The sequence below is a fragment of the Antrostomus carolinensis genome, unplaced genomic scaffold, assembly GCF_000700745.2.
Source record: "Antrostomus carolinensis isolate BGI_N321 unplaced genomic scaffold, ASM70074v2 scaffold8981, whole genome shotgun sequence".
Lineage (NCBI taxonomy): Eukaryota > Metazoa > Chordata > Aves > Caprimulgiformes > Caprimulgidae > Antrostomus > Antrostomus carolinensis.
In genome coordinates, this window is record NW_010296285.1 from 13,615 (window position 1) to 27,537 (window position 13,923).

Below are 13,923 nucleotides of genomic sequence, written 5' to 3' on the forward strand. Positions count from 1 at the left end.
ACCACTCAAGCCAACAGTAGCAAACCTTGGGCAACACCTATAAGAAAAATGGTGCCTTTGACACAGAGGTATCACTCCCAAATTGTGTCCGTCCATAAGGTGTGTTGTATTCTATCAGGACATGTGGCTCTGACATACACTGAACATACCAACCCTGTTACAGCTTTTGCCTGCTTTTGACTTTGAAGATTTAACTTGCGTGTTTTAGAGTATTGTTAGGAATGTTCTTGTAGTTGACAGTACTACTGCTGAGCTCAAGGCACGCTTCTGGAAGATACCCCTGACACTCTTACATTCATGCTGCATACTTCCACAGATCCATCAGCCAAAATATCACTAATGATACGCACTTTTAATTTCACAGATGAAGGAACTTGGCATCATTGTATACAACTGCAGCTGCCTGGTCCTGGATTTACAAAGGATATTTGCCCTGTATAGCTCATTAAGATACAAGAATAAAATACCTCCAAGTTGGTCTAAGAGACTATATGGAGTGTATGATACTCAAAATAAACTGACGCTGCAGCTGAACGAGACAAAATCAGAAGCTTTTGTGTCGGTAAGTTCTGAAATGCGTGGCAGAAAGGAAGAGGAGGGAAGAAACTTAATTAGCTCACCAGATTTTTGGAAGACCTGGAAATTTAAGACCTGCTTACTCTCCTAATATTGTCCTTTATGAACTACAGAGAAGTGAGATCAAGGTAGGGAGGTGTTAGTAGCAACTGTGAAAAGAATTTCAAGTGTAATTTCACTGATATAAAGATGTTCACAGTTCCCTGCAGTAAGTCCATCATCATGCTGTGTTGTCCCTGATAGAAACTGTCAGGGAGAAATCACCATGGATGATAATTTTCATGAATAGGAACATATATGTTGTAAATTAAGCTTATACTTAAGTATTTCTCTAAATTGGCCCTAACTGAAGAAGATGCACATTACCACTGTGCCCTTGATACTGAAACTGGGACTCATGTGAGTGACTGGAAACCCAGCTATAGAGGTAAGACCACTACAGCTGTCACCTACAGAAGACAGAACTTGATTGATATTCTAATAATGCTGGAAAACCAAATCATTCTGTTCTCTGGGGAAATAGTTATTGCAATAGGTATACTTTTGTGGGGAAGTCTGTAATTGAAAGGTTTTAAAAAGTTATTTGCCTTTTCCTATGGTGCAGAAGAAACAAATCACAATATATTTTTATTTTCATTCTGATTTCTGTGACATTGTTCTCATGTGCAATTTGCCAGGACTGAAGATTCTGCATAATTTAATTTGAGCATTATTCTTTTTCCCTTCCTCTGTAATGTTACTATTTTTCCTCTTGTGTTCAAAAAATGATAGGGAAGCTCCTCAAATTTTTTTTATTTACACAATAGACAGAAGGTGAATGACTTGGGAGTAAAAGGACTGTTAATCAGACATCTAAAATGATACAGTGTAAGCTTGATATCAGAACTTGCATTTTTATCAGTGTAATTTATAAGGATTAATCCTCTTCACCCTATTCCACTGAAAGCATTCATACTTCTGTAGATCATTATCTACTTTAGCTTTATTTTTCAATAATATTTTAAAACTTTTAAAATTTAAGCAGCAATGCTCACAGAAGCACTGTCTGTGTGTGTATTTTTAATGGGAGGAAATGGAGCAGTCCTCCACCTCAGCAGTGATGTAACAAAACTGGGAAAAAGTACACAAAGCAATAGAGGTGATGAAAGATGCACAGTCTCTTTAATTTTGGAGGTAATTACATGACTAAAATCAAGTTGCTAAGAGTTATTTACCATTCTATATAAAACAAGGAGCAAAAAACCCCATTGCTTTATAGCCAGTTATGTCTAAAACAACACATGGGATGTAGGAAATGATTAAGTTGCACAGCCACTAGCCACAGGATGTTGGTGCAGATGACTGCTTATACAGGGCAGGGTTTACCTTCAGCAGCTGGGAGCCACAACACGTTCAGGAGTCCAGGATTTTTCACACTCCTGCAACCAGTGGAGAGACAGCTGTTTTAGAGTGAAAATCTGGAAGTGCACAAGACAGCCAGAATTAGCAGCCATCTGAAGAAACATACGCTTCCACTGATTCTGGAGAGTCTTAAGGACTGGCTTAAATTAGAGACTGACTTTCGGACACTTAGGTAAGGAGCTGTGAAATGAACTCATATTCCATTCTAAGCAATCTATAAAAAATTGAGAAATCCTGATGAAAGCCAGTCCTGGAGGGGCACACAGTAAGGAAAGCTGGGCAAGGCAACCTTTAAGGAATGTGATATCCTAGACAAAGAGAAGTGAAGAGATGCTCCCCAAAAACTGTTCTTCTACCGTTTGCAGAACGTTCACTTCCTCCCTGTGATTTGTATTTTCTTTTTGTGTGGGCAACAAGAGCCTCTTCTCTTGAAATTCCACTTCAGAAAACAAAAGGAAGGAGTGGCTGGTACTCCAGAAGCTCAGATCAGCAAAGCCCAACTCCAAGAGCTACTTGAATCTGTAGCCACAGCCAGTTGGGCTGGTTCCTCCTTCCTGAAAACAGGCTTTTCAATAAATTTCTCATCCACTAGCAAATTCTCAATGTTCACCAGCACGCCCCTCTGAAGGGCAGTCCTGGAGTTGCACTGGACTGGTTTGGTGGAACCAAGTGTTAACATAGCTGTCTGTTCCTGAACTAGTGGTAAGAAGAAAGTCTCTGTGAGCCAGGCAGTTCACTCACTGCCATCACTGCCCTGTCTGTGGGCAGGGGTGGGCAGGGGTGGTAGTGGTGCTGCCCTTGCCCAGTGCTGCGCTGCTCCCTCCCCAGTCCTGCATTGCCTCCCTTTCGGTCTGGAACAACCTGAGCAGGGGCATGGCAAGGTACTGTTGCCCAGTGAGAGCACAGGCCTATTTCTGGTAGGTGAAGAGAAGTATCGAACAGGTATTTGATCAGAACAGCAAGGACTATACAAGTATTGCTGAGAGAAGTACTAAAATATTTTTTTTATGGCCACAGAGGGAGTCAGTCGTGCCCCAGGGTAATGAGTGACATGCTCAAACACAAATTTTACACTGAGGACTTTAGCCAAAGTTTTTCTTTTAATTATCTTCTAAATATCTTTCTCTTTCTAGTCTTTATATTGAATGCATCTGAAAAAGACAATGTATAAGAATTCCATTCTTTAGCTGTTCTGTAACTTAAAACTTCTATTCAAGAAAATAGTAAGAGTGCAAGAATAAAATCTAGTGCATTAGCCTCTTAAAAGTTTCAGATAATAGATAATTTAAATTATGTTTAACAAAACCACTTTACACTTTTTCTTGAGTCAAAACTCATTCTTTGAAAATGTATTTCAATGTTTGTGGTGTATAAAACAAGTATAACATGCAGTCATTGGATATTTTTTTACAGTCAGGAATCATGGCTATAATGTTGCCTAGCAACAAAATCATCTTCCAGACTGGCTGATAAAACCTAAGAGGTTTTGGTTGTTTTCCTTTGTGTTCAGGAATGGATCTGGAATATTGGTCTTAACATCTTGCTGTTAATTTCCTAGCATTTTCTGACCTTACTTGTAGTAAATCCTTAAGAACATCATTCACTGATTAAGAAACCATTGTGACAGGCATTGTTTTGAAAGAAAAAGACTAATCAAAACCCGAGGATCTGTCCCTAAGGAAAACGGTAATCTCAATGTCAGATGCAACCCAAGCAGATGACAAAGGTGAGAAGGTGATACAGCAGCAGGAAGGGAGCAGCCTGGCAGGACCAGCTGTTAAGAAAAGGGCAAGTGGCACCTGCTGTAGCTCTCGGGCAACCTCTACTCCCAGGAACCATGTTGTTAACTGAGAGCAACTTGGCAGGTGGCTCCACGTCTCTCTCCCTGCTCGGGCAGAAAAACAGGAAATCCTGGGCCTCTCTGCTGGCTTGGCCTTGCTGGCGGACACGTTCAACAGCCCTAGATACAAGGCAAAAAAGGTGAAATCTGGGCTTACCACCTGCCAGCTTAGTACCAGGTAAAGAGTTTATACCTGAAGCTAGGTTTTAAAGACGTTTCTTGCAAAAGCGCAGCATCTGCCTGCAACAGGGACTGAGCAAACAGTGACTTTGTGTGTAACGTTAAACAGAACTGACACGATAGACTTAATTCCTGGTACTAAGTGATGGAGCAGGCTCATGTGGTAAGAACACAGATATTGCTCCATCTAATAGTAACCAGTCCTGGGACTCTTGGTAACAAAATTCTCTGAAATGTAACTTCAACTAGAGCTTCTTTGATGGCAGTGGATGTTTTGAAGTTTGTTTCTTCTACATTTTACCCACAGTTACAGATTTTAAATGCCATATTTGAACTTTTCCCTTCACAGAATTCACCTAAACTCTTCTGCCCAAAGGACAGAGTCCTGGATATTGAAGCTATATACAGTGTTATCGATGATGCGAAACAGTTTGTATACATAGCTGTCATGGACTACTTGCCGATCGTCATTGACACCAATGCTAAACGGTGAGTGTCCACGTTATCATCACACCAGTAAGATCTGTTGGAGAAAATGAACCCACAGGACAGTAGTTATTACTGTGGACCAATTTCTTGGGGCCCAATTCTGCTCTTATTGAAATCAGTGAGAGTTCTGCCATTGACTTAAATGGGAGCAGAATTGGGACCTAAGAAGACATTTCCAGTTCTGGGTCCTAAGCTTTGGATCTGCCTATCGAAGGAGATCAGAAATTGTCTAGTCTGACCATCTGCAAGTGACTGGGACCCACAAATACAAGAACCTGCTTATACATGAATCCTATTTCTTACACTATTGTATTTACTATCTAGATACCACAGCTACTGGCATTTTATGAGTATCATACAGATATTCAACATGAGAGAGAGTGTGTGTGTGTTTGTGTTGAGAGAAATAACATGTTGTGAGTTCTCCTATACAACTCGGGAGATGTTATTATTTTACTGAAATATACATATACATGAAAATTCCAAATTCAGCATGGATCATCTTTTAATTATATCACATTTTGTTTAACTGAGAGTTGCTAAAAACAAACAAAACCCAGTAATTTTTAAACACAGTTTGTATGGACTATTAAAAAGGACTCATGACCCAAAACTAGAACCACAGTGTAATAAAACTATCCAACTCGGAAGGCAAATATCCAGTGGTCCTCCTGCTCTCGGTAATACTCACAATGAATTGAGCATCTAGTGAAACTCACCATTCCATTCATGTGCTTTATTTGAACACAGCCAAACTAAATATGGTTCTGTGCTTTCTTCCTGTTTTGGGTAATTAAAGACATTTTGTTCAGATTTTTCGAAAAATAACTATCCTTTGACTGATAGCAAGCACAAGCTGTTTCAAATCTATAAGAGGGTTTTTCTGATGAAGTCATGTACAGCCTCTACCGCAGTGAAAGAATCGTGGGTAGTGCTGTAGGAACATCAGTTTCACAACAGGCATCCCTGCCTTCCTCCTTCAGTTGGAAGGGAACTTGGCATGTAGAACTGGTACAGTGTTGCAGTTGATGTTGCCTCCCATGCTTCTCCTTACTTGGTTCTGGTGCCTGAAGAATGCAGAAATCTATTGGATTAGAGAGATCTAGGGAAGCCATCTGTGTGAATTCTTCAACATTTTCCTACAGCACAGCTTTGTGTTTGAGGCACTGCCACAACTTCCCTACCTCGTCAGCTCCCAGTTCTCACTTCTAAGTTATTTGCTGTCATTGTAGAGCTCAGACTTCATTAGGCTGAATGCCTTGATGCTGCTGGAATAAAGAAAACGTGCATTTCCTTTGCCGAATTCTTCCTGTCCTCACCTGCTCCCACATAAAGTCAGAAACACAAAGCTAATGTGATTGTGAGAATAGCATGATGGAAGCCACCATCCCATTCTTGGCAGAATTTCTGCAATCCTTATCAGGAAAAAACGTAGCATCCTCCTTAAATGACCCATCATCTGCTGCTGAAGGATACAGGCACCCTGCATAGCAGCAGCTCTCCTTTTCCCAGGCAAGAGGTGATAGAAGGCATTCCAGTCCCCAGCCTATATTGTCCCAGTACAGAGGAAAAAAAGGATGGCAGTCAGGGAGGGACCCAGTGTTTGTGCTCCCTTGCTTGTGTCACCTACAAAATAGCCTTCTTGTGGCCCTGCCTGGGCTGGGCAAGCAGGACCCTCTGGCTGTAGCTCCTTCTGCTGCTTCTCTGGCACCGCAGGAGCTTCACTACTCTCACCACAGGCACTGTCACAGGAGTAACTCTCCCAGCTATGGGCAAACATGGTACCTGCATTTTGTGCGAGTGTTTTGGCAGCTCTCTATGCACCTGCACAGATGAAAGATGTGCTCAGCCATCCACAACCTCGCTGTCCCTACAGTTTTGGTGTGGGGCAGAAGGACAGAAAAAAAGGATACTGGCAGTTCTGTTTAGTGAAAGCCCCTTTAAATGAGAACAGTATTCCTTCAATGGAAAGAAAATGAAATTCACATGTGTTTAGTTTTCTCTATGATGTCTAGACTTGGCTGCATAAAAATACATTATTTTTTTTTAAAGTTCTCTGAATATATTGTGTTCTTTCTCCACAGATACTGGCCATATTTAGATGGGAAGATAAGAGAAGCACTAGTTTTACGAAGTATTAAAGTACGACTTCTCATAAGTTTCTCAAGAGATACAGATCCCCTTACTTTTAACTTTGTTTCGTCTCTGAAAGCTATTTGCACTGAAGTTCCAAGCTGTAGTTTGAAAGTTGTAAGTATATTCCATATTGCTTTGAAATCTTTGAAATCCTCTCCAAAAAAATCAAGAAAACTTCACAATTGAGAAGTGGTTTTGTTAATATCAAATCCTTTAAATTTCATTAAATAACATCGGAAATGTAATATAATGAACTGAATTTGCTCCTAGTAGTAACAGACCTAGCAATTAAGACAGAAAAATAGAATGATGCCAAAAGCAGTCTGTGTGGCGGACAGCCCCTGCAAACCCCTACATCTGGTCTTTCATAGCAAAGCTAACGGAGTGAACCGTAGTCATATGTCTTGTTTGTAGTGGCTGATAATAGTAAATGTGACAGCATAAAAATGTGTTTTAGTCTGGATTTGTATCACCTTACTGTTCAGCTGCGTAAGCATCTGCTTTTTCTTTAATTAAGTACAATGTAGGAGAAAAAAATTACATTAAATTCAGGCTACAAATTCAGAATTCTGAAGACCAGAACAACCATTCTGTGACTTCATTAGATATGCAGTACAGGGAAGTGAGACATACCATGTATGTTACATTTGTATTAGAGAAGAGAGTGCGTGGTAAGTACTCCTTTCCATTTGATACGTTTCATTTTTATGAAATTGAGGAACAGTGGAAATCAGTCATCTTGGATCAATTTCTTTTTTGTTTGGTTTTTGTTTTGTTTTTTGATTGTTCGTTTGTTTTTCCCAGATAACTGTTTTAAATAATCTGCTATATTATTTTGACTTCTTAATTGATAATCCACTGAATCCATTTCACTTTTTAAAACTGACAATTGTAAAAAAACAAGTACTGTTTGTGTTCTACGCACACTATGTGGTATTTATGCGTACCTTGAAATAGGGGTATTTGTTAAAATGTACATGATTATTACAAGTTTCCTACGTAAGAAGCAGCATAAAGTGTGTTTTTAAGTCAAAAAGCCCATATATAGTTGACACTGCTAAAGCCACTTCCATTTTGAGTAACTTCTAGCTTGTTCCTTATTTATCAATATTCTATTTATGTGTTCAAAAGTATTTTTTATTTAAGTGGTACCTAATGCTCTACATACTCGTATCCATTTCCATCTATTTACAGCAGGTAAAATCCTTAGTACAGAATTTATCTTGTCAAGAACTAAATGCTAAAAGGAAAAAAAAAAAAGTATTTCTAGACATCTATTCTAGGTAGCTAGTCTGGCTACAATATCCACAGGTAGAAAATACAAATACAAATACAACAAATTGCTAAGCTGTCCCCAGAATCTCAATATTTATTGTTCTGACAGAAATGGCAACCCCTCGATCTTCTGTTCTCTACCTGAGTCCCATGCAGTGTATTCAGTAACTTTTTTATTTCATTTAGCTTTTGATCCCTGTGATGTGCCTTGTTGTGATTGTATTCCTTCCCCCCCCCACCCCCACCCCATGTTTGGCTAGGAAGTTTCCAGGGAGCACCCATGGCTTGCTGCAGCTCTAGGGTGCAACTGTTTTGCCAGTGGCAGCAACCTGACCTCAATTCCACTTCTCCTTAAGTTTTGTGTGTTTGACTCTCTAGATACATCTTATGTGCAAAAATGTTCAGTCTAACTCTTGAAGGAGCAGTAAAAAGGGACCAGCTGTGTTGGGTAAAGTGCTAAACAGAGAAAGGTGGGTGTTTTTGAAGGGCCTACAGAAAGTATGAACTAGAACAAAGTGTCTTTAGACAACTGGAGACCAGGAAGGAGTAGCATGGACCAGACATACATACCTACAGCACAAATTGTTCCAGAGCTTCCACGTGAATCTGCTTCTGAGCTGTGCAGGTATATTTCTGCTAAGGTACTGAACCTTGCACTAATTCTCAGAAAGCCAGAAATGCCCTATGAGTAAATAATGTATTATGAATTAACTATGAAACCTTTGTTCCTAAGCACTACTTTAAACTCCTAAAATAAGGATGGAAAAGATGAATGAAATGTCAGCAGAAGGCGGTGTGTGATTAACACAGTACTTCTGCTGAAGGCGCATGTTGGAGACTGTTAGGCTGTGCTACGTAGTGGCAGTGCTGGTTCACTTGCTCACCCAGGCTACGCTTGTGTATTCTGTTTGTCAGGGCAGATGGGTCTCCCTACTGGTATCTGTTCTGTCAAGGACTTAACGGCTTCTCCACTGTTGCTGGAGAACGTTACATTTTTCAAGCCTTCTATGTTTTCCTGCCCGAATCTGAAATTATACAAATTAGTTATTATACAAACAGAACACTAATGTATCATTTTCCAGTTCTGTACATCTGCTGAATCTATCTCAATCTGACAACTCTAAACTTATATGACAATTATGCTTGACTATTTTTACACCAAGGTATGTAGCTTTTTGCTAAATCTCATAACACTGGGAAGAAGACAGTTTGTTACATTTTGTTTCTTAGCACTGAATACTTTACTCATTAGCCAGTTTTAGACTATTCCCTACAATATTAGTACTAGTCACACAGTATCTTCCACATCCCTGTGAAGTTACTGCAAGCGCCCTTGATGGACAGACACCCTACAGCTGCTAACTGTCTCTGTTCCTGTTTTGTTGCGTCAGGAAAAACAAGATTTTCTTCTGGCTTTATCAAAAAGTTCAAGACCCTTTCAGAAAGATTCAGATCCATCTCTGGCTTGCTAAGGATATAATTTTGGTGGTGGGTGCATGTTTTTAGAGCAGTTCCTCAGACACACAGTTGCAGTCTTGATGTTGTCTAAGAACTAACCCTTAACACCTAGTAAACTGTCCTTCACAGCGGCTAAGATAAGTTTGTTCTAATTTTTTTAGAAAAAATAATGCTGTAATTGCAAGTGATGTTAAAAACCTGTAATTAAAGTATGATTTCTCCATGCAGATGTGAATATACAATATAAATCTCATTTAAAGGACAGATACTACAGTTTTACATAGAATAATCTTTTTTAATGCCCTTTATAAAGAAATCACTCAGTTTGACTTATTGTCCTTGTTTTTAAATTAAAAAAAAAAATACCTTTGGAGTTTTGCTAGTATTTGAACTCATTACAAAAATTAAGCTGTGGAGGATAACAATGCCACATACAGGTAAGTAAGCATGTGGTGACATAAGAAATTCAGAGACTGTTTAAGGAAACAACTTAGTGACAGTTATCAATCATAAAAGTGCACCACAGTACACCATTCAGTATTTGGGCACTAAAAAAAAAATCCACAAGGTTTTTGAATTTTATTTCTAATGCACCAAAACCTGCTTCAGCCCTAATAAACTTTCATCATTTTGGGGAGGGGGGGTGTGTCAGACCAAGAACAGACTCTCAGTGCTGGAATGAACAGGAGCCTCAACTCTCCTTGGTATTTTAGAGATCTTCCAAGCAATTGGTACAACCTCTGATAACATGAAATTTACCCTAATATATTTTTCCAGTGGGGAAGACAGAGATACTGACAGAGTTCACAGCATGAAGTGTGAGATAAACAGCAGCCTCTGGGCTCCTTTACCTTTTCTCGGCAACTAAACCATTTTAATTAGATTTGGTAATACTAATGGCAGATAAGCAAGGCTTTGGAATCTGTGTCTAGCTATTAGTTTCCTTGATCAAACAAATGCTACTTAGGATTTGTACTGGAAATCTCATTTTTGTCTGGCACTGATGCAGACAAGGAATGCATACAGCTCCAAAATAAAATAAAATAAAACCAATCTAACTCAGACTTCACCCTTTAGGGTAAAACAGATGCATTTTCCTCTTGTTGTCTGGTAAATTGGATCTCTCTGTATCAGATTAAACCCCGAGAAATTTCTAAATTTCTGAAATCAGCAAGTTTCCTGTGGGAAACTATGCAATGTGTAATATAAAGGTATTAATTCAGCTGTTCATCCTGCCAATCTGGATCCTGAAGCAGATTTGAAACCCCAGTGTCCCTTGATGAATGAGGAAATGAGATGAAGAAAAGTTCCTGGCTCTTATTCCACAGAACACAAAGATGCGGGGTTTGTGTTCATTTCATAGCCTTGACTACGTGGCACTGTGTTGCTTTTAGTATGCAGCAGCTGTATACTTTGTACAGTTCAGAATGCCAAGGCATAGTGAGTATCAGAATCTATGAGAATTCAGTAAGAAATATGATGTGCAGTGTTTTATTAAGATTAATGCTTGGCTATAAAAACCCAAGCTGTTCTGTAGCACTAACTCATTTTCAATAAAGAGTAGAGAACAGACCATATTTTTTCTATCCATTATAGAACGTTTCTCATTAACCTGCACTCCGTTCTATTTTATGGCAGAAATTCTTTGACCTTGAGGAAGAGAGTGCATGCTTTCTTAAAGAACAGAAGAACACTTCCCTTCCCAAATTAAATCGCAACAAATACATGGTGACTGATGGAGCTGCATACATTGGTAAGTAACCACATCTCAAGAAATTTGAGTTTGCAGCCAGAAGTCTGAAGTAACACCCATTTGTAAATGAGGAATTACAGCTGATATGCTTGTTAAGTTAAAATAATAGTCTCCTTTCTTTGGGAACCTGGATGAAGACTGAGTTTTGAGCCTCTTATAATTTAAAATTATTTTTTTTCCTATGAATCAATTTCTCAAAAGTAACATTCTGCTTTCAGTATTTAAAAACAGACTGAAAACACAAATAAAACACACTTTATGAAGAAGGAATAAATTGGATTGTTAACATATTTTCTTGTTTCTGCAATCTAATGAAGATAGACTGTTCTCTATTTACCATGTTATTACTAAAGCTATGGTCAATCCTGGTAAATACTGCACCAATGCCTTTTATCCTCATCTTCTGAAATCTTATTCCACATACTGTAATGACATTTCAGGCATCCTCCTAACATTAAGTACAAACCTAATTGGTATTTTGGGTTAAAGGTGTAGTTAAGTCAAGTCACTGTACAGCACCTGGCAAACGCTCATTGAATGCAGGCTAAAAACTACCTTTTAAAAAAACCTGACTGCTTGAGCTGTGAGTGAGCTGCAGGATCAGAAAAATGCTACTGAATTAAAAAGTAACTCATAAGATTTTATACAGCCAAGAGAGAAAACATGCATTCTAATATGCTGCAGCTCATTGCTTTAGTTGCTTACTTCCTCACCCTGATTTATTGCAAAGGGCTTAAAGCCAGAGATTGCAGAGCAGCAAGGAAGGGCAAAGGCTGCAACACAGAAGCACGGCCATGCACACATGAAGAATGGAGAATCCCGAGTACTGTAGAGACACAACTCTAAAAAACTGACCTTGACGGGCTCTGAACGCGCGCACACACACATACACACACACACACCTCTCTTCACCTATCCAAGTCTTATTTTTCATTTCTAACAGTGTAGTTTATTCCTCTCTTGTATCCCAAATGTTTTATAAGCCCACTCTAAATCTTTTTTTTTTTTTACTTCATCTTAAATTCTTTGCAATAGCCAGATCACATTTCAGTAACTTACAACTTGTCTACGCAGCTTGGATTCTTAGCTAAGCTGGTTTATTTCCCTTCCCTTTGTCCTTACATTCTTAGATAGAGATATATATATATATATATAAATAAAAGAAAGAATCAAAACTGTGTGAAAGTAATACAAATGCATGTGGAGGACCTCACCTATCTTATACTTGAAAGCATAGGAAGAAATGTCCTTTATGATGAGGCTTCAATTTACCATCCTTGACAACTTTAGAATTCTTAACGTATGCTGAAGTAGCTGAAACGATGCTGAAAGAATGGGTATAAATTTCTCAAATACCTTCATGTTTTATGTATGTTCAGATAGTTTTAAAATATTGCCTCTAGTAACAGCGTGTTTTCTCTAAAATACTGCATGTGTTATAAATGTATAACTTAAATAGTTATAGTTCTAGTGAAATAAATATCTGAGACATTTGGTTTACCTGTTTTCAATTAATCCAATACTCCTCTTTGCCTTGCGATCACCAGGATTTGAAATAGTCATTCATTACCTTAGATTTCGACACAGGTAGTAATAACCAGCATAAAACAGTAAAATTTGGTTTTCTTTCCTGAAATAGCATCTATCACTATCTGTAAAAGATCTATTGGTTTGGCTCAGCATTATGGAGCAACCACTCTCCAACTCATCTACTTTAAATTGTTTATATGGCAAAAAATTATTTTCATTCTTGGCACTGAAAAGGTTGATGATGAAAGTGAATGGAGTAATAATACAATATATGCAAAAGGAAGAGCAAGTCAGTTTTGAATAAATAAAAAGCCATGGTTTTATTTATGAAGGATTAGAGCTGTTAAACTTCCAGAAATGATCTGCACCACACACTGGTACGTAACGGACTTTTTTCTTTCCCACTACTATAGAAAACTTATTTCCGTCACTGGGGCACTGGGGAAAATGACTCTGTATCATGCTGGATTGCCTTGAGAGAGAGATTGCTTTCTTGTTTTTAATGTTAGAAACTCATTGTATATTCCTGCCTTTACTTGTAGGTAATTTTGATTGGGTAGGAAATGCTTTTACCCAGAACGCTGGAGCTGGCCTTGTTATCAACCAAGCAGACGCGGGGAACAGCACAAGCATCATTAAACAACTCAAGGCTGTTTTTGAAAGGGACTGGTATTCACATTATGCCAAAAGTTTACAACCAACAAAAATCCCAAACTGCTTTAATCACAAACTTAATAAAGCAACATCAAATAAGACTGCCATGAGCAATGCGAATTAGAAAGACTATTTTACTGTTTAGTATGGCAATGAAGAATTACTTTGGGGTGTAGCCCTCTTTCATATTTACAGACAAAAGACTTAAAGAAAAAGCAAAAAAAAAAAGTTTGGTTGGGGGGGTGTTTTTAGGAAAAAGCACACTTATATAAAAACTGTCTAATCTATATTCTCTATATTGAATTATTTAAGACTTTCAGATTTGTTACTTCTGACACTGAATGTCATTTCTGCTTCCATGTTAATTTTAATGTTCCGCGTTTGAATTTAACAGCATGTGTCAATTTTTCTGTTTCAGTTTTAGGACTTACCTTAATTGCCATCCTGGCTAGAACGAACCTTGAGGCAAAACCAAGATTCAAGCTATGAAATGGCATTCTAAGATCAGTTATTACTGACATACAAGTAGATGGTAGGTTCATTGCATTAGAAAACATACAGGAATAAGCAAATTTTCATCCATGTAAACCACTCCCTTTACATAAAGACCCAATCATACAAATACTTCCTA

General features: G+C 38.4%; 1 protein-coding gene across 1 annotated transcript; it reads left to right on the plus strand.

Annotated features, from left to right (window-relative positions):
- Positions 1–364: 364 nt before the first annotated feature.
- PLD5 (phospholipase D family member 5) lies at positions 365–13,506 on the plus strand (the record flags this gene model as incomplete). Its single annotated transcript, XM_010178230.1, has 5 exons — positions 365–562; positions 4,347–4,486; positions 6,571–6,736; positions 10,994–11,108; positions 13,181–13,506. Coding segments are annotated over 5 exons (855 nt in total), but the record flags the coding sequence as incomplete, so codon positions are not given.
- Positions 13,507–13,923: the final 417 nt, after the last annotated feature.